Source organism: Sceloporus undulatus, chromosome 2 (genome assembly GCF_019175285.1).
Source record: "Sceloporus undulatus isolate JIND9_A2432 ecotype Alabama chromosome 2, SceUnd_v1.1, whole genome shotgun sequence".
Taxonomy (NCBI): domain Eukaryota; kingdom Metazoa; phylum Chordata; class Lepidosauria; order Squamata; family Phrynosomatidae; genus Sceloporus; species Sceloporus undulatus.
Window position 1 is genome coordinate 161,692,106 of NC_056523.1, and position 19,932 is coordinate 161,712,037.

General features: G+C 43.3%; 1 protein-coding gene across 1 annotated transcript; it reads right to left on the reverse strand.

Moving 5' to 3' along the window:
* Positions 1-1,608: 1,608 nt before the first annotated feature.
* Positions 1,609-18,005, reverse strand: LOC121922181 (E3 ubiquitin/ISG15 ligase TRIM25-like). The gene is given in 9 exon segments (XM_042451261.1): positions 1,609-4,385; positions 5,585-5,692; positions 6,756-6,782; positions 9,023-9,091; positions 10,520-10,676; positions 11,369-11,602; positions 15,652-15,747; positions 17,454-17,510; positions 17,512-18,005. Coding segments are annotated over 9 exon segments (1,632 nt in total). The 5' UTR covers positions 17,866-18,005; the 3' UTR covers positions 1,609-3,855.
* Between the last annotated feature and the right edge of the window lie 1,927 nt (positions 18,006-19,932).

The window sequence follows — 19,932 nt, forward strand, 5'->3', positions numbered from 1 at the left end:
TCTTAAAATCACCCACAGATCAATGTTGTTATTTATAATCTGAAATACTGACATTTGCTAGATATTCTGTAGATTTGCATACATCATTTTAGAGATCACACAGTGGCACCTAGGCATAGCCATTTAAATGTTCATTATTCTATGTAATGTTTCAGTCCAAATATTCCTGCATGCTGAAACCATTTCTGCCAGCATCACTGGTAACCCTGAGACTGCTTTTAACTAATTCTGTATGTAGAAAAGTTTACAAAATGTGTTAATTTCCAACATCCAAACATGGGAATCAGAGAGCATTGTTTTTTAAGCAAAGGGTTTCACCAGGTCAGAAAAAACCTTCAGCTCATACAGTGGTGTGCTTCTAAGTCAGAGAACCACTGACTTCAAAAGCAAAGCAAGTCATGAAGCTTGGCTCACTTCCAGTGAAACAAATGCTTTATACTCACAATCAATTATTCCACAACCTTGCCATGAGGTACAGTGATTTTTTTTTCTTATGAGAGCTATTCATGTATAACTGTAAGACAATTGTATAACTGCAAGATTATAACTCTACAAATATAACTATATTGATCAGAAACATCTATCACAATCATAGCACAAAGACTCTTGGATGCCAGCAAAGTCACCACAGTGAACACATCCCAAATCCAACAACCTTTTGATAAAAGAGACTGGATCCACTGCTCCTTTTATCTTCTAGGATTTGTTTTAGCACACAAAAAGTGTACCTAAATCCCAATGATCATTTGTAAGAAGAAAGGTTAAAGAGACTCCTTTTGAGCAAAAGTGCTCACAAAAGCACTTCTTCAGAACAGCCAGCAGGAAACAGAGAACAACAATAATCCTTCTTCATGAAGGAAAACATTCTCAGATCCTACAATAAATATTTCAAGGCTTTTCACAGGGGTTATAGGACCCTGTAGCTCTTGAACATCAAGGACATATTTGCTGTATAGAGCAAGAACCTATCCAGTCTTCATCTCAATCATTTTGCTTTAAACTCTGCTCAGTTTCAGCTCAGTCCTGATCTTGCTGCTGCTTTCCTAAACTAGCTATGCAGTAATTCTGAGATGTCTTTCTATTATTCTTTGCCCAGATTTACTGAATTTTTCTATGCTCCCCAGACTGTTTCCCAAGGTCTTGGCAACCTGAGCCTTAGATTTCAGAAATATTGGCCTGTTACAGACGGGCTAAAAAGTACGCGCAGAGCGCGTACTAGGGTTAAGACGGGGCGGTGCTTCTGCACCGCCCTAACCCTAGCGCGCGCTCTGCACGCACAAAATGGTGGCGGCCATTCCACACGGCCGCCGCCATCGATACGTGACGACCGTGCCGCCTCCAAACGAGGCGGCGCGGTTGTGACGTATTGGGGTCGCGGCAGGGCGCCTAGAGCGCCCTTTCCGCGACCCCGGAAGGAGCTCCGTTTTGGAGCTCCTTCCTGGTTTGGTCCGCTGGGCGCAGCCTTCAGACGGCTGCGCCCAGCAGACCAAAGGAGAAAGGGGCCAAATAGCCCCTTTCTCCTTCTCCCCGCCGCCACGGGGTGTCCTTGGGGCTTGAAGCCCCAAGGACACCCCTTTCCAGGCTGCGGGGAAGGGGCCTTTTGCTGCTTCCCCGCAGTCCAGAAAGCGGCGGATCGGGGCTTCAGCGGCTGCTGCTCTGGACACTGAGGCCCCAATCCGGCGGGGAAAGGTGCGCCTACAGTCGCCCCAAAGGGGCGGTCTGTAACGCGCCACTGATAAGTCATTTAATGAACTAACACAGGCATCTTGAGGTGTACCATTTCAGCTTTTGGACAGAAATTCTTACCCCGATGGGATCCTAAGTCTGAGTTAAGGCCAAGAAGGAACCCATGACTTATTTTTTTTACTTTTAACACACAAGTCAACTTACAACAACCATGCTGTCCTCTGTACTACCCAATTCATTTTACCTTTCTTGTATGTGTGTGTGCACATGCACACACTTTCCTGTACTTTGAGATTCTTGAAAAGGGCAGCACATGTTGGTCAAGCATCCTTTCTGTTCCCTATGTGCTGGTCCAAGAAAGGGAAGACAGTGTTGTTTCCTACTAGTCCACAACCCAAGGCATATATACATTGATATAACCTTGGCAGTGCATCTAATTTGTTTTTCTTCTTTAATGGGAGGAAAGCAACAAAGTTGTAGACAATTGTTGAGGATGCACAATCATTACACTCATGCTGTATCCAGTTCCAAAGGGAGGGGGGAATCACAGTTCCAAGAAAGCTAAAACAAAGTTGTCCAAGAGACCACAGCCTATCAGTTTCCTATGCTCCTCAGAAGGCTGACCACTTTTTTAGTGATAAAAATACACTTCATACATTAAAGTTGAAATGCCAGCTGGGAAGGATAGTTTAGAAACATGATTAGCTTTGCAACACTGACAGGTTTTTCACACTCCTTGCAAATCAACCAAGTGATTTTTAAGTATCTCTTCAAAGCCAAATGCTAGAGAAGACTACACTTTGAGACCTGTACATGGCAAACGAAAGGGATCTAATCACTTCCAACAAAGGTTGGAGCAAAGCTCCAATCCTGTCCTAAAGTTTTATGCTTCAGGGCTAACCTGTAAAATTCCACATTCCTATTCACTGCATCCTCCTGGTATTCATAATATTGTGAAGAACCATAGCAGAGGCACAAAGCTCTACAAAGTTCTTCAAATACAAAGAGAACAAAGTTTTTCTCTCAAGCAGCCACACAGATGAGTACACTTAAAATGGACTGGTTATGGTGGGGGGTTTCAATATCCAAAATATATTTCAACATCAGATTCCCTGTCATTACACATGAATTAATCAAAACCCTCAATAGCTCCAGTTTCTTAAATATGCAGGACTATGAAGCACCGCATTAAGCTAAGAGAAGACTTATGCGATATGAGAAGAGGGACTTCTCTACCTCTTAAGAGGTTAAGAGGAAAATCCCTTCAAAGCATTTGAGGACTTTGTCACACCATGGAGGTTTCAGAATTCCAAGTGTTACTTTCAAAGTGTTCCATTACTGCTATGTAGTGCTGTGAAATAGAAGATATAATATTTTATCTCTTCTCTTTCACATGGATCCCCTTGCCTGATATTCACTTCCCAATGGAAAGAACTGTCAATGGTGTAGCATAGACAACAGCTGAATCACAACAGTGTTCAGTACAAGGAAAGCCCCACCACTTTCATGACCCAGCTCTGGTTTCATTGATCAAGATACAACTCCCTTCCACTGATCCATACAAGTGAGAGAGGAGGTGAATGAATGACTGTACAGCTGGCCCTTGGGATTCACGAGGGATCCATTCCAGACCCCTGCGGATAACAAAACCTGTGATGCTCACGTTCTGTTGTCCCCAGTGGTGGTGCATGCATGTAGCCATACTGTGAGACTTCAGCTTAAGTCCAGTTGTCTGTAATGCTACTATAGCCACATGCATATGCCACCACTGGGGACAATGGGGACTGTCCCTAATGGCAGCATGGCCACATGCATGCCCTGCCATTGGAGAAAACACAGGCTTGTGCCAAAGAAACAGAGATCACCACCCTGTCCTTCTGACTGTGCATTAAGGAAGAAATAGGGGAATCTTCTGCTTGACATGCCTTTACCTGTCCTTTCCCAGGAGTGACTAAGAGGATACAGTAAGCCATATGCCCACTGACTACCCTCCACCAAGAATTTCACAAGCAATTTGAAACTTTCAAAAAACAAACCCAAAATTTCAGAATATATAACTTTGCACTGAATTAAACAATAAAGCTATACAAAGAATTGGGCTCTAATACAGACAGGGGTGTTAACATAAGGATGCCAATGTGAGCTGGAAAGGGTGGTGTGCCTGGCCCTTCACGTCAATTGACTGATTGAGATGGTGGTTCCACTGGAGAAGATCCAGAAGGCTGGGTAGAGGGCCTCTGTGAACTGTGCCTGGTACTTGTAGAGGAGGGTCATTTTCTCAGCGACCCCAAAGAAAATCACAAAGCCACCCTCATAATTCAGTAGAATGCCAATCTTCTGCACTTTGGTGTTGGGCAGGCACTCCTCGATGTCATTGTGCCATGCAGAGATCCGGGCATTGAACCATTCAATGCACCACGAGCTGCTATTGCGCCCTAAGCGGCTGTCAACTCCTTGCCTGGGCATGCTCCCATAGCAGACGCCAATTCCACAGAAGTTGTTGTGCTCTATCTCGACTTCCCAGTAATGGATGCCCCTCTTGACACACTGGAAGGCTACTACTTGGGAGCAGTACGTGAAGCGCTGAGGGTGGTGGCTGTAGTTCTGGGGGATATCCGACACAGACATTTTGGTGTTTCTCTCCGATAAACTCACTTTCTTATGGGCCGTGTTGTAATCCAAAGTGAATTTTGTAGCAACTGCGAAAAAATAAATTCTGATTCTAGGCAATGTGAAGTGTACATCCCAGATTTTCAACTACAGAGCTTCACTGAATGACCCCAGGGTTGTGGAATGGAAAGGAAGAAAAATCTTCTCTCTACATGCTTTCTCCAAAGCATTCATAATGTTCTAAATCCCCATCCTGTTCATGCCACCTCTATGCACATTTGTTTGGTAACTAAAAAGCCCCAACTATTGTAACTAGCTCCCTGATAATTTTCCCAGCCAGTTACTGTCAGCTCAAAACCATGTGGTAACCATAAGTAACCAATGCACATGATAGCCATACATATATATGCACATATGTACTGATCTCACTGTGTGCATTGGCTGCTTATACAGAACCTCATTTGGCACTTTATTTCCTATTCATCCCCCTGAAGAGAATATTTTGGACTCCTTTGCAATCCTCTTTTTGTTTTACTCTCTTAATAATTTGGTAGCAGCAAACCTGGCCAAACTGCTGGTGACCCAAACTTCAAGTGGTCCCTTGGTATCTGCTGGGGTTTGGACCCCCTGTGGAAATATTTTGGAAGGGTGAATCCATGGATGTAGACTCCATGGATAGGAGTGCTAACTGAGCAACAGTCCCACTATCTGGGGATGCCACTTCTTTGGTCTCACCACTGTAAAAATTCTCCATTTACTCTTCCTCTCTGTTTCCTATTCTTTCAATTGTTACTGATTAGTAAGAGCACCTGCCTTCTTTTTCCCATAGCACTTTAACAGTGGTTTTGTCAAAAGCTTTAGGAAAGCCCAAATACATAACATCTATAGGATCCCTACTATCCATAGAATTGTTGACGTTCTAAAACAGAGCTGGCTAACTGTTGCTCTCCAGCTGTTGTTGGACTGTAATTCCCATCATTCCTTGCCATCAAAGCTGATGGTGAGGAATTCTAGAATTTGGAGTCCAACAACACTGGATGCTACATTTTGCTGATACATCTTTTCTCTGTTTTATGATTTTATCCTTAGCAATCTTATCTTTAGCCAGTCTACCTAAAATAGACATTTAGCCAAATGCCCTGTAATTTCCTGGATTGCCTGAACCCTTCTAAAAAGTTGAGGTTACTGTGGTTTGTTCCCCAATCCAGCTGACTTTGGAAAAATGTTGGGGAGAGTGGGGTGGGGTCCTGGAAAATGGACTAGATGATTCTAACACTCAGGCACTTACATTCCAAAAGCTCCTCTCTTGATTTATTTAAAAATGTTTCCAGAGTCCCCGAATGAGTCTGTGGCAGAGACCTGCTTGAGCTCCGTTCTCTCTGGCTGGGACTTTGTGCTGTAGGTTAAGGAAGAAAATGGGGGTGGGGGGTAGAGAGATGCACTTGATTCTAGGGAAAATAAAGTATAAATCAAGAAGTGGAAAATACGAGTAGATATGGATGGATGGCTGAGGAGGATGAGGACAGTGTGCTTTTTTTAAAATAAAAAATCTGCTTGAAAAGTGGATTCAAATCTTTCATTACATAAGTTGATTTGGCTATCTGCAAATATCTACACAACCCTAGAATCTAGATAGCACACATTATCTTATAGTCTAGACCCAGGCACTGCCATTCAGAAGTATTGCTGCTCAGTTTCAGCAGGGCTCACTCCTCCCCCCAACCACTGGAAGGTATGCACAAAGTGATGAAGACTACATACACTTCCAGCTTTGGAAGATAACAGACCCACCCAAAGGGGGTACTGAATAACATGCACCCATGTTGGGAAACCCCCTCACTCCGGACACAAAAACTTGAGCCCTGTGCTCAGAAACATCTCTGAAGGAAGAAACACTTTCTCCATTTCTATCCTGTAGCCACTGCTGACCTAATGAGGTAGCAGGTAGGAGGGAGAAAGAGGGGTTTTAATAATTATTATTCAACTTGAGCCTCCAAAACTTCTAGAAGCTAAAAGCACCTAACAAGCAAGACTCAACTGAGGGGCATGATGGCAGTGATACCTTACAAGTCAGATGTTAATTCTTGTCTATTGTTTAAAACTAAATAAATTGGGGGATTTAATTGGAAGATAGAATATCAAGAAAATAACTAAACCCCAGATGCAAAGAAGTTACCTTATTTGCCTATATCAGTATGCAAATATGTATTCTTGATCAAACAAACACATTCTCCAAATGTTCATGCCTGCTTCACTTCACCACTTATAATGCTCCCTCTGGTGGTTTGCCCAAGTCAAACCTGATGTGGTTCACAACCCACAAATGAAGTGGGAAGTAAAAATATTCTCTGATATTCTCAGAAAATAAGCAATAAAGATAGGTTAACTGTTCCTCAGATTTCATCATATGGGTCAGTAGGAAGGATGGGAAAGTATCACCTTCATAGGATTAAACTTACAGCGTTTATCAGGTCTGCTTCTCCGCTCTGGAAAAAAGCAAAGAAATAGTATCTGATTTAGTTGCTGGGGAACAGAATGCAATATTTTAAAAGGGATTCCTCAACATATGAAAAGAAAGGGTCAGCCATGATTAAAGGTGAAAGACCCCTGGCAACATCCACTGAAACTTTTAACTAGCAAAGTGGTTTTGCATGGTGGAAAGAAGTAGAGTGGAAATATAGGAAACATTTTTAACAAATACAGACAAAAGGAAAATATAACAACCACAGCAACACCCAGCAGACAGTCAAAAGCTGCAAATGTGGAGGGCTGACTGTATAACTCCCTTCTGTTTTTTTCTTGTGAGAGAGACATGAGAAAAGCCTTTAGTCTTCTAGTCAAGCACCCTAACACTAAGAATCTTCCTGCCTTCTTTTACACCTCAGTAGCACCACTACTTGTGCAAACTGTCCTCAGCCCTCACTGGTTGCAATAGCAGCAGCAGCAGCAGCAGCCTCCTCTATAGCTGTCCCCATTGAAGAATTTGATGGAACACTATCTCTTTTTGGAGCATCTTTGAGAAATACAATGACACTCACAAACAACATAACCACAGGAGTAGGATTTAACAAAGAAGTGACTGTGGAAGGGGAAACACAAGGAATTTTCTTCTTCTACAAAACCAGGTCATACTTGCCATGGTGGAGGGAAAAGTGGCATCTCCTACACTATTCATAAGTACAGTGAGGAAGGAGGAGTTGGATGGGAAGAGTTTTTAAAGTGTGCATCATTTTGTGGGAAATTAGACTGGATGCTAACTGGTCCATCGTGGACCTTTGTTTTGGAATCTGAATAAACTGTCAGTTAAACTCACTGTGATGTTTTCTTGACTCTTCAAATCTTGCTTCATTAATCCTAACAAGAGCTACCCTGATGAATCCAAATGACAGCCTATATAATCAGGGGGTAGAGATTGTGTGCCTTGCATGTGGATCTTTGAGGGGAGTCTAGGGTAGAATGGGAACCCACCAACTATTTAAAATTCTGACACCCAAAAAAAGAGCTGTATCTGGACCAATTCCCCATATTTTCAGTATAAAAATACTTTTGTGGGGCTGCTAGATGCTGTTTGGGGAGTTCTTTGGCCCCAAATTACCCCACCTCCTATCCCCAAACTGCTCAAAAAGTGATGGAATAGGATGCATTGGCAACTCTCATTACCAAAATCATGGCTACACCTGTGGCTGAGCAGAAAACTGAATAGTGCTCCAGAGTGTGCCCATCCTGATCTAGTCCATTTAATTTTGGAAACAAGCAGGATCAATCAAATGGCAGGTACCATGGTATGCCAAAACTGCAAATCGAATTCTGTCTTTACTGTCACATGAGAACCTGACCAATATGTCCAGTGTGTCTTTTGGCATCTGCTGGGGTTTGGTTCCAGGAGCTCATGTTGATACCATATACCCACAAACACTTAAGTCTCATTATATACAATGGTGTAATAAAATAGTATCACTTATATAAAACAGCAAAATCAAGGTGTGCTATTGAGATGGGGGGGGGGGGGCTATGAATATTTTTGAACAATTGTTGATTGAATCCATGGATATAGATTCGGTTTTATTTGATCACTACATGGTGAACTGTGTGATGCAAAGCCAAACACATAGAATAGTGTGTACTATCAAAGGTTTGCCTGTCCCTCCTGTCTTCTTGCAGAAACAGTTCTCTCTGGCTTCTCAACTTGTTCCAGACCACAAGAGTGCTTTTCTATGAGGATCTACAGTTATTTCAGGTTATCATCGCTTTGGGGAGAGGGTTGTTTTTAAGTTACCTGTAACTATGGGGACATCCAGCAAACATCATCTTCTGCTTGCTACAATGCTCACTTTTCAAGATCAAATTTCAAGAGAAAAAACCCTCGTATAGGACTCAAATGTTCAGCATGAACTCTGACATTATAAACTAGAGACAAGTAGTCTTCCTTAAATATAAAAATCTAGGCCTTCTACACCCTGAAAAAACAATGGAGGAGGCATAACTGCTAATGATATGTAAATGCTATAGCATCATCTCTGTCAAGCACAGTTTTCAAAGAGAAGCACACTTCCAGAAACTGCAGGAACTATTAGGACAAGGACAGCATGACAAAAAAATGTTTGCATGTACACCGTAAGAAATTATGTTTTTGTCACAGCACCTTACATTTAAAAGAGAGTTGAAGACATATATGTTACTGTCAAAGAAACAGAAGTCAGGCCACATGCTTTACTTTTTTACTTACTTAATGCAGTGATTGTTTTTGCACACTGTGAGGACTGGGTCTGTAGTTTAGGCTTCCCCTTTGAGGTTCCTGCAAGGAAAGCATAGACAGACAAACAGGCTGATAGGCAGAATATATATGTGTGTGTGTGTGTGTGTGTGTGTGTGTGAATGAACATAACTGACATCATTACATGGTGAGTCCAGGAGCAAAGAGCAAGTAATAAAACAAAGGGTGTACATTTGGTGGTGTCATACACAGATCTGCATATAATATGAAATTCCCTGTTGACAACAGGACTCTGTAGTTGGCTTCAGACCCAGTGGAAACCAGCCTTAAACTTAAGGACCTGGAGCTGAAGTCACTGGGAAAACATATAGTGTCACACCTGCTAACAGATAATTTCCTATGGACCAAAAGAAAGCTTTTATACAGCTTCTGTTACAACCCTCACACCCCAAAAAACCCAGAAAACCACTTTGCAGCTTTGAAAACTGACTTGCATGCTTCTGTGGCAGGGATATGAGGCCCTCTATGTGGAAGGATCCACAATGAAGGCTCCAGAGCAAAATCTTGGGACAGAGTATTCAATCTTGCTTGGCACAACTCTGGATCTAACCCATTATGTGTGTAGTAAGGAGCTGATATGTACTTAATTTCTAATTTTCCAAACAAAGTCATCTCAATAGGATTAGCAATACACATTTCCTTTTCCATAAACAGCAGGCCCGAGGCTGTTCTGGACTCAACATGCATCCTATTTATCTATACATCTATCTAGACAGTCAACCCACACCCAACCACTGAGATAAATGAAAACTGAACTTTGTCATGAAAAGTAAGAACAGTAACTTACAAAGGAGACAGAGAATGGAAGGAGGAGTAAAATGCTTGGACAAAGGCATGGCAGAAGAAAAAGCTAAAAATGAAGCAATCTAGTAAGTGACAGCCAAATCATACATGCACACACAAAGAACTAGGACTGAACTGTTACTAGATCTATGTAGTACATATTTCTACACATAGAAATGCCCTGTTGGGCCAGGATAAATGCTACATTGTACAGCCCTGTGCCCTAGACAACATGGAAAAAAAGTTTTTCCTCATAGATCTGGCCCAACCTCTGCATCCTATCCCTGGAATTATTCTGTTGGACCAGCTACACACCTACAGATTGATAACAGATTGTTGTGCTAGCAGAATAAGCTGTCAAGACCACAGTGCAACAGTGTGAATGCCATTAATCTACCTATTTTACAGATGAAAGACTGAAATATTACCTCTTTACCAAAAGAACCAAGCCTTGCACTCCCAGCCAGAATTCAACTGTTCTGAACCTGCAAGCTCAAGCTCAGTGGGGCATGCCTCTCCAGTCATGATCCTTTGGGACATCCACATAATGCCCATATAGTCTGCCAACACTCATTCCAATTTTTTGAACTGAAGCTAGTATAATATGTGTGCATGTATACATTGCTAAAATAAATATAAGGTGCATTCCTTAAATAAATATATCACCTTCTGTTTTCTTCTCTTCAGATGGAGTCAAATATTGTTTCACAGTTTCCTTCAGGCCAAAGGCTTTCTGATAAACAGTATGTATCAACTTTTGATCCAAATCTATTTTGGGAATGAATACATCTTTGACTTGTATCTGGCTCAATTTTGCCGATTTCTATGGAGGGAAAAAGTATTCATGAAGTCTAGTTCTTTCTAGCTTATCAGTCACAGAATGCTACTGTCCATCTGCAATATGACAGCTAAAATAACTTTAAGCACGAATGGGCCTTTTCTTCTCTAAATGAAAACACTCGCACACAGAGGACAGTGGGAGAACAGCTCACCTGTTGGGACAGCTAAGCTATAGTGAACATTTTATACACACCAGGAAATAAGTCAAAATTAATTCAGCTCTGTTTTAAGATTGGACTGCACAGGTCACTTTATATAGGTCATTTCCCCTAAACACATACACATTACAGCGGGGGAAGAAAACCATAAATGCTAGTACCAAATGTCATGTTTGAACCTTCCATCTTTACCTTTTGCAGCATATTCTCACTCAAAATTAGTTATGTGGGTCACATTTGAGAGTGTTGGGCTATAACATGAGAGATTCAGCTTCTGGTTCCAGTTGTGATCCACAAAACTCATTGAGTGACATTGGCCCATTCTCTCTCTTTCTCAGTATGATTTAACATAGGCAGACAGAATCACTGTATTTTTCCATCCACTAAAGAGGTCAGCTGGTATGAAATAACTGGTAGTTTTATTGAGGAAGCAACTCTGTGAATGGAGGGAAGGACCTGAGAGAACCTTAGGCTGTCTGTTCAGAAGTTAAAGGAGTTCCATGAAGCTGACAATTACCCTTAAGAAAGCGATGTCATCATCTTCTGACAAGACCATTTCAATTTGGTCTCTCTCGCCTTGGATTTCATTTTTCTTCTTGCCAAGGACTTTAGAGACAAAATCATATTTATCTAGGACTCTTTTCTCTTCTGCGAGGACCTTCTTCACACATTCCCTTTCTTCTTCTTGAATTAAAGCTATCATTTCCAGGAATTCAGATTTCAGCAAATCCAATTTCTGTGAAGCTATATCCTGGAGAGACAAAAGGTTGTATGGAAGTTTAGACTGGCTGACAGGGTCAAAAAGTGACTCCCTCTCTGATTTCTACTGATACAGTTTGATCTCAAGTATCAAGACAATTCAAATCATCGTTGGAAGATGAATACTAAACAGACTTTTCCAGACTGAACAAAGAGTAATGTACAATTCATATACATATACAGTCTATGTAAAATAGTGAATTCAGTGTGTCAGTCTTACTGATGTGAAAACTGAAACAACTCTTCTTTACTTAAAACAGGTATATCCTGCCGTGTACCACAAGATCTCAGGATGGCATAGAAATACGATCAATTTTAAATTATTTGAAAAAGCCATAAATAAAATAGCGAGCTACTCATGTACACAAAACCTGGTACAGTAAAAAATAAAAATGTAACTCCCATCCCCAACAAAAGTGGACAGGAAGAACTGTATACTTCCTGGTCATGATTAAGAAGCTGAGCCCTTCCTCCAGTCCATCTGCCTTGGTCCAGGCCTCAGAGGGAGAGAAGAACTGCCGGACCTGATCCCCTTCCCCACCACCATTCCCTTCTCCTTTTGTGTTGTGTCTTTTTAGATTGTAAGCTTGAGGGCAGGGAACTGTCTTATTAAAAATAATAATAATTGTAAGCCACTGAGAGCCTTTAGGGCTGAAGGGCAGGGTATAAATACTGCAAATAAATAAATAAATAAATGTGGAATGTGTTCACTAAGAATCAAGAAGAAACTGGAGGTGGGTTTGGGGAAAAAGAAGCATTCCTCTCATGGGGCAGGGATAAACCACAACAATTATTTGCAGTCTTGAAGATCCCACTTGCGGATATAAAATAAAGAATTCCTTTATCCTGTCGTCATGTCACATTATAATGTCATGTCACTAAGGAAACAGAAAATAACTGTATCAACATGAATGGACTGAAGGTACTGAAGACTACTGTTGTGCCTCATAAAGCCAAATGACTAATCAGACAACAACAAAAATTTAGTCTTTTCAAGAGAAATTGGCCACATCTACTTTTAGGTGTAACATCTTTTTAAAAATAAATGTGAATGTGAACGGCCTTTATTAAACTTAATTTGCATATACAAAGGCACCTTCTAAATGAAATATAATTGGATCAACTAAGGGGCAAAACAGACCACCCTGATAAAGTGGCTTTGCGCTGCCCCTGGGAGCACCGGATCGGGCCCATGACAATAGCACACTGTTGGCCAAATCCAGCTCTTCATTGGCCCCAAAAGGGCTACTCTTTCTGAAAGCAGTGAAAAGCTGTCCTGGCTGCAGTGGCTTTTCGCCGATTCTTTGGCACAGCATGTCTAAATGCTGCACTGAAGAAGGGGCATCTGGTCAGGCAGGCAGCGTGACACTGGTGTCCGGGCATCATCGGGGTGTGCAGTGTGCGGATGCCACCACCCCCTGCCCCAAGGCTGGTGTTAAACGCCGATCTGTTTGGCCCCTAACTCTTCCAAATGAAGTTACATTATTAGCACAAGAAGAATTCTTCCCTAGTTTACATTACATTGCAGTCAGTTTCTAGAAGGTGATTTGAAATTAGTCTTAAGAATGGCATTTTCTAAGAATGATAATAGGGTCAGTTTCTGGATGGCTACTATGGAATTGTTTTGGTAAACACAAAAACCAGATAGACTACATAATTGGAGGTAGAAGATGGTGAAGCTCTATCCTTGTGGCCAAAACCAGACCAGAAACTGACTGTAGCACAGACCATGAACTGCTCATAACAAAAAGCAGAGTTAAGATGAAGAAGTAATCATCATTGGCACTAATCTCACATGTCAGCAAAATAATGCTCAAAATTCTGCAGCATAGACTCCAACTATACGTGGAGAAAGAAATTCCAGAGGAAAAGAAAGGAACACTAGGGACCACATTGCAAATTTATGTTGGCTAATGGAGTGCACCAAAGAATTCCAAAAAAGAATCAGCATGTGTTTTATAGACTACAGCAAAGCATTTGATTGTATAGATCACAAAAAGCTATGGAATGCATTCAAAGACGCGGGGATGCCACTACGTCTGATAGTCCTGAGGAATCTGTATCAAGGACAAGAGGCCACTGTCAGAACAGAATTTGGGGAAACACGAGTGGTTCTCAATAGGCAAAGGGATCAGGCAAGGATGCATCCTATCACCTTACTTGTTTAATTTATATGCTGGAAACATCCTAAGAAAAGCAGAACTGGAATCGGAAAAAGGAGGAGTTAAGATAAGAAGAAGCAACATTAACAACCTAAGATATACAGACGACACCTTAATATTAGTAGAAGACATTCAGGAATTGGAACAGATAATAAGGAAGGTCAAAGAAGAAAGTGCAAAGGCAGGTGTGATGCTGAACATAAACAAAACAAAAATAATGATCACAGAAGAAATACACAAATTCAATCTAGACAATGAGGAAATTGAAACAGTCAAAGATTCTCATATCTAGGATCAAACATTGACCAGAATGGAGACTGTAGTCAAGAATAAGAAGATTAGGGATGAGAAGGGCAGCTATGAAAGAACTGGAAAAGCTACTGACAAACAAAGACATACAAATGAACACTAAAGTCAGAATCATGCAGGCCATTGTATTCCCAATTAACATGTATGGATAAGAGAACTGGACAGTGAAGGAAGCAGACAGAAAGAAAATCAACTCATTCAAACTGTGGTGCTGGAGAAGACTACTTAGGATATCATGGACAGCCAAGAAGACAAAGAAATGGGTTCTTGAAGTGATCAAACCAGAGCTCTCCTTGGAAGTTAAGATGATCAAGTTGAGAGGATCATACTTTGGCCGCATCAAGGCATGGATCACGAGGGGAAAAAATGCTAGGAAAGGTAGATGGTAGATGAAAGAGAGGAAGACCACAAATCAGATGGATAGACTCGATCAGGGGCGTTATGGGAAAGAGGTTGCAGGATCTGGGCAAGGCAATGGAGGATAGGGTTTCTTGGAGATATCCACCGGGCTGCCATGAGTCGGAACCGACTCGAAGGCAGCTAACAACAACAATAAACCCTGCAATTAGGAGCATTACTCTTCCCCTCTATTCGTGGAGAAAGCAAAAGCAGCATGTATGAGTGTAATTAAAATGAAATCACTTTTCTAACTAAGAAATATTGACTCTATATTCAAACTTCACACTCTGACCACAGTAACTCTTCTACTATTAGCCTCTACTCTGCACAGCTTGAATCAGAGTAAGTGTGTCAGAAGGCCTTTAACCTGCTTTTCAGTAATGCTAGCAAGACAGCTCACAACAAAGGAACAACACAGATACACACACACACACACACACACTTACAGCAAAGGCCTAAATCCAAAGGCTAATCTCTGCTAGAGTTGTTATTGCTGTTGTTATCTACCTTCAAGTCATTTCTGACATATGCCAACCTTAACATAGGGTTTTAGTAGCAAGATTTGTTCAGAGGAGATTTGCCATTCTTTTCCTCTCAGGCTGACACTGAGCAGGGATTGAAACCCTTGTCAGCCAGAGTCCTAGTTCAACACTCAAAGCACTACACCACACTGGCTCAGCTGAAGTAGACCCATTGAATCAGTGGGATTTACCTATGCGCTGATTTTCCATTCAACAGTTGATGCTGTGAGCCTACTTTGGCTGAGAGTAGCAACTGGATGTTGGCCAGAGTAAACTTCAGACAAACAGTTAAAAATTAAAGAATAAAGTTCAGCAGAACAAATAAAATCTACAGTCAGCTAATAAATATGAAAGGCTGAAGCCAAATGATAAGAAATCATTGCCTCTGTAGAGAAGACATTCAACAAACAGGCTCCCACAATCGAGAGAACCTTCTCTCCCTCTTCCACAAACAGGGCAACCTTGCTTCAGAAAGATGTGCCTCTCTCTCTCTCTCTCTTCAGATGTCTGGGTGCCACAAGGTTGGACATCCACATGGCATTGAATGCCATCTTTCAGTTACCCAAGTCCCAACCCAAGCCATTTAGAACTGCTCTCAGAAAAATATAATCAATTTTTTCACAAACATGGGAGGGAGAGTTGTTTCTTACACTGGTTTTTTTCTGCAACACTTGTACTTGGTCCAAAGACTGCAAAGCTTTTTCATTTAGCGTATCGAGTTCTGTCAATCTTTTCTTCAGCTGCAACTGTAACAGAAGAGAAGAAAGTTCCACATTTAAAACTCAGACCAGCCATTTCCATTCCTGCAGGGTTATTACTTTCAGGCCCTTACTTTGCAAATGTGAGTTCACAGAAAATGATATGCTCCGTTTACAAACTAATTTCTGCCTCAGGATTCTGCTTAAAAGGTCACATTTGCAGCTAAAGCTCTTAATTTTTTTAAAAGGGTAGCAAAGGTTATCCTCCCTTGTTTCAGATCGGGTGTGTATCCTGCTTCCTGAGCAATACGGATCACAAGAGAGTGACACTGAATCATAGTCAAATTCATGCACCAGAGAAGCATAAAGTCTAATCAAATTAAGCTTTCTGTTACATGCCAACACAGTCCTTTTTTCTACTCCACCCCACAATCTATGTGTTTCTCAGTAGATGTGCTGAACCACAATTCCTATAATGCCTAGCTCTCATGGCCACTGGCCAGGCTGGCTGGGGATGATGGGCGTTCCCATCTAATACATCAAGACACTGCTGGGTCCTGGACAAGGAAAAAGGTTGGCATAACATAAAACAGACTTAATACCTGTGGAAGTTCTGTATGCCTTTGCCAGTTGTACACATATAATCTGGCAATACTAGCTGCTCATAGCCTAGTAATGGTCCACTGACTCCCGCCTTAGCTTTCTCCTCTTATACCACTGTTTCCTTCTGATTCTTTGAATCCTTAGCTTTTTGCCCAGGTCCTAGCAGGCAGGATGAGAGCCTAAGATCACAGACTGGGATGGTACCCAAAAGACCATTGAGTCCAGCCCTGTTAATGCAGGAAATCCACAGGCTAAGATGATGGGGCTAATCCTGGCCATTTCTCAGCTTTGTCTGTAGAGGCCAAGAGGCTTCCAATCTCAGCGCTGGATCAGTCTTGTAAATCAGCCCATTTAGGTTACAAGCTGCTTGGTTTCTGAGATGGGCATGGCCTCCTCCTACAACTCGTTTCACCGATCTTATGTTAATGGCTTACAAAGATGCCAAGGTGATCCTGCCTCTTGGCAAGATCTGTTCAGAGGGGGGTTGCCTTTGCCTTCCTCAGAGGCTGAGAGAGTGTGACTTGCCCAAGGTCACTCAGTGGGTTTCATGGCCAATTGAGGAGCTGAATCCTGGTTTCCCAGAGTCCAAGCCCAACACTTAAATCACTACCCCAGGCTGGCTCTTTGCTTGCAAGGCGCTGGGCTGGCAAGCACTGTTTTCAACACAAGGCTGTAGGCTACTGAGAGCCAGCCCAAGACCTTAGGCACTCTGGGGCCAAAGACAAGATGATCCCCAACACACACACCCCTCGTTGCCTTTCAAGGAGGCCCTGGGGGTGGGAGGCTGTCCTTGGCCATTCCCAGACAAGGAGGGTCTCAGGGCCACCCCTGCTCCTTGGGCTGCCTGAGCCCTCTGCCTCTGTCCCTCTATCTAAGGCCAAGGCCCTTGGGGGGTGTCCCCTGTCTGGGGGCCTTGGCCTCGGGGAGGGGGGGTCCCAGTGGGGCAGCAGCCCCTGTGTTCCAGGCCGAGGGCAAAGCAGAGCCAGCAGCAGGAGGTTGAGCCCCTCTGCCAGCCCCAGTCCACTGACCCCCCCCCTTGGCCCTCTTTAGAGCGGATAATCCCTATGGAGAGAGAGGGCCCCCTGGGCAGCAGCCCTTCCTGGGAGGCCCGGGGGAGAAGGAAGAGGGCAGGCAGTCCTGGGGGCTCTCACCTGCTGCTGGGCCTTGGCTTCCGGTGGGGCCCCCGGGCCCGGGGCCGTGGGGGGGGGGCGGGGGGCTGGGGAGGGGGTGGTCGGGGGCCTTGGAGGCGGGTCTGGGCCCCTGGGGGCTCTCCTTGGGGCGGGCCACCTGCTGGAGGACCCTGCAGAGGAGGGTGTTGGTGGTGAGGGCGGAGGGCCGGGCGTCGAAGGGGCTCCTGCACTGCGGGCAGCGGAGGGGCGCAGCGGGGGAGGAGGGCGAGGCCAAGGAGGACAAGGAGGCCTCCCAAAGGGCCTGGAGGCAGCCCCGGCAGAAGTTGTGGCCGCAGCGGATGGTGACGGGGTTCTGGAGGAGGCTCAGGCAGATGGGGCACTCCAGCTCTTCCTCCAGGAACCCCGACGGCGGCGGAGAGGAAGAAGAAGCCATGCTCTCAGCCCGGCAGCAGGGCTCCAGCTCCAGCGGCAGCAGCGGGAAGAAGAAAGGAAGGGGACGACGAAAGCGAAACTTAAGGACCAGGAGGAGGAGGCGGGAGTTCTCCGAAGTCACGCGGGGAGGGAGGAGGGCAGCCCTGCTCCAGGGCAAACCCAGTCCTCCTCCTCCTCCTCCTCCTCCAAGGGCTGCATTTGGGCAGAACAGGCGGGAAGCTCAGGGGCAGCAAAAAGAAGTGGCCCCAATTTATTATTTTTAAATTAAAATTTTAAAATTTAAATTTTTTAAAAATTGAAATTTTTGATTTAAAAAAATTTCTTTAAAAAATTTCTTTTTAACAACATCACATTTTAACCCAATCTCCACTGCGCATATGTAGGAACATTTAGGTTGTGCCAACAATATTGCAATCTGAAGGTATAGCTTTGATCTTGCTAGTTGTTTGTGTCACAGCTGTTAGCATGATGTTCAGGGGTCTATGGGAATTAGGATTGGCAAAGAACATTAGTACTGTACAAAAAAGCATTCCTAAGGAGTCTTGCTCTTACTAGGGATGCAGTGGCTTAGTGCCGGTTCTGGCAGTGCGAAGATCAAGGCACTTCGAGGCCTGAGTGCTGCACAATGGGGTGAGCTCTTGTCACTCGTCCCAGCTTCTGCCAACCTAGCGGTTCAAAAGCAAGCAAATGCAAGGAGATGGATAAGTACCACTCCTCAGTGGGAAGGTAACAGTGTTCAGTGGAGTCATGCTGGCCACATGGCCACCAGAGTAGTCCTCAGATAACGCTGGCTCTTTGGCTTAGAAACGGAGATGAGCACCACCCCCTATGGTCAGTTACAACTAGACATTCATGTCAAGGGAGTACCTTTACCTTTAAGGATTCTATATGGGGTGAAATGGGAAGAAGTCAATGGAGGGGGGGGTGACACCATGAGTTACCGCACAGGGTGACACCAAGCCTAGGGACGCCACTGCCCAGCCTTCAGAGGGAAAGAAATGTTCAAGCCCTGCAGCTGATGGTGGCCTCCTCTGTGGAAGCTCATCTTAGGTCCAAAGGCAGCCCCGTTCACTGCAATGGATGGGGCCCTCTCTGGCCAGGGTGACCAGACACATCCTCCTTTTCCAGGACCTGGCCTCCATTTCGTCCTACTGTCCAGGAAGAATTTCAAAACGCCTTCCACTTTGAGCCTAATAAGGTGACTTCACATTTATACAGGGTGACAGAGGAGGACAAGGCACTGCAAAAATCTAGGGCATTCAAGAACAATGTCAGACATTTACCACATAAATGCTAAAAAAGATGGTACAAATGTAAATCTGTGCTTCTTTGTCAGGCTCAAAATGGATTTTGGAATTCCTTCTGGACGGAAGGCTGAAATCTAGGACATTGGAAAAGGAGGACGCTTGGTCACACTGCATTTCTACTACTATTATTATTATTATTATTATTATTATTTCTATCCCACTTTCCTCCCAATACTGTGATGTCAAAGTGGCTTACAATCTTAAAAAGCACAGTACAATTTAAAAATAATAGTGTTTTAGCTTTTATTTTGCTTTATCATTTTAGCTTTCAGCCATGACCTGGTTTGGACATATGGTCACACTGTATAAATGTAAATTCCTCCTCCTTAGTCATTACCAAATAAAACCCCAGGACACTAATATAAATTCCTGCTTCTTAGTCTTGCTCAAAATTGAAAACATGGACAACTAAAAAGCTAAATACTCTAATAGAAATGCAGTGTAACTTGTTGTCCATCTTTTCCAGGACATGTCTTCCATTTCAGCCTTCTGCTCTGGGGGGAATTCTGAAAGGTCCTTCATTTTGAGCAGGACTAAGAAGCATGGGTTTACTTGTATAGAGGGTGACCAGGTGTCATAACCACAGAGATGGAGAAGGCACTGCAAAGTGTAGGACATTTGAGAACAATATAGGACATTACCAAATAAAAGCTGAAAACACTCCGATAAATATAAAAATCTGCTTTTAGTCCTGCTCAAAGTAGACAACATTTTAGAATTCCTCCTGGACAGAAGGCTGAAATGTAGGACATGTCCTGGAA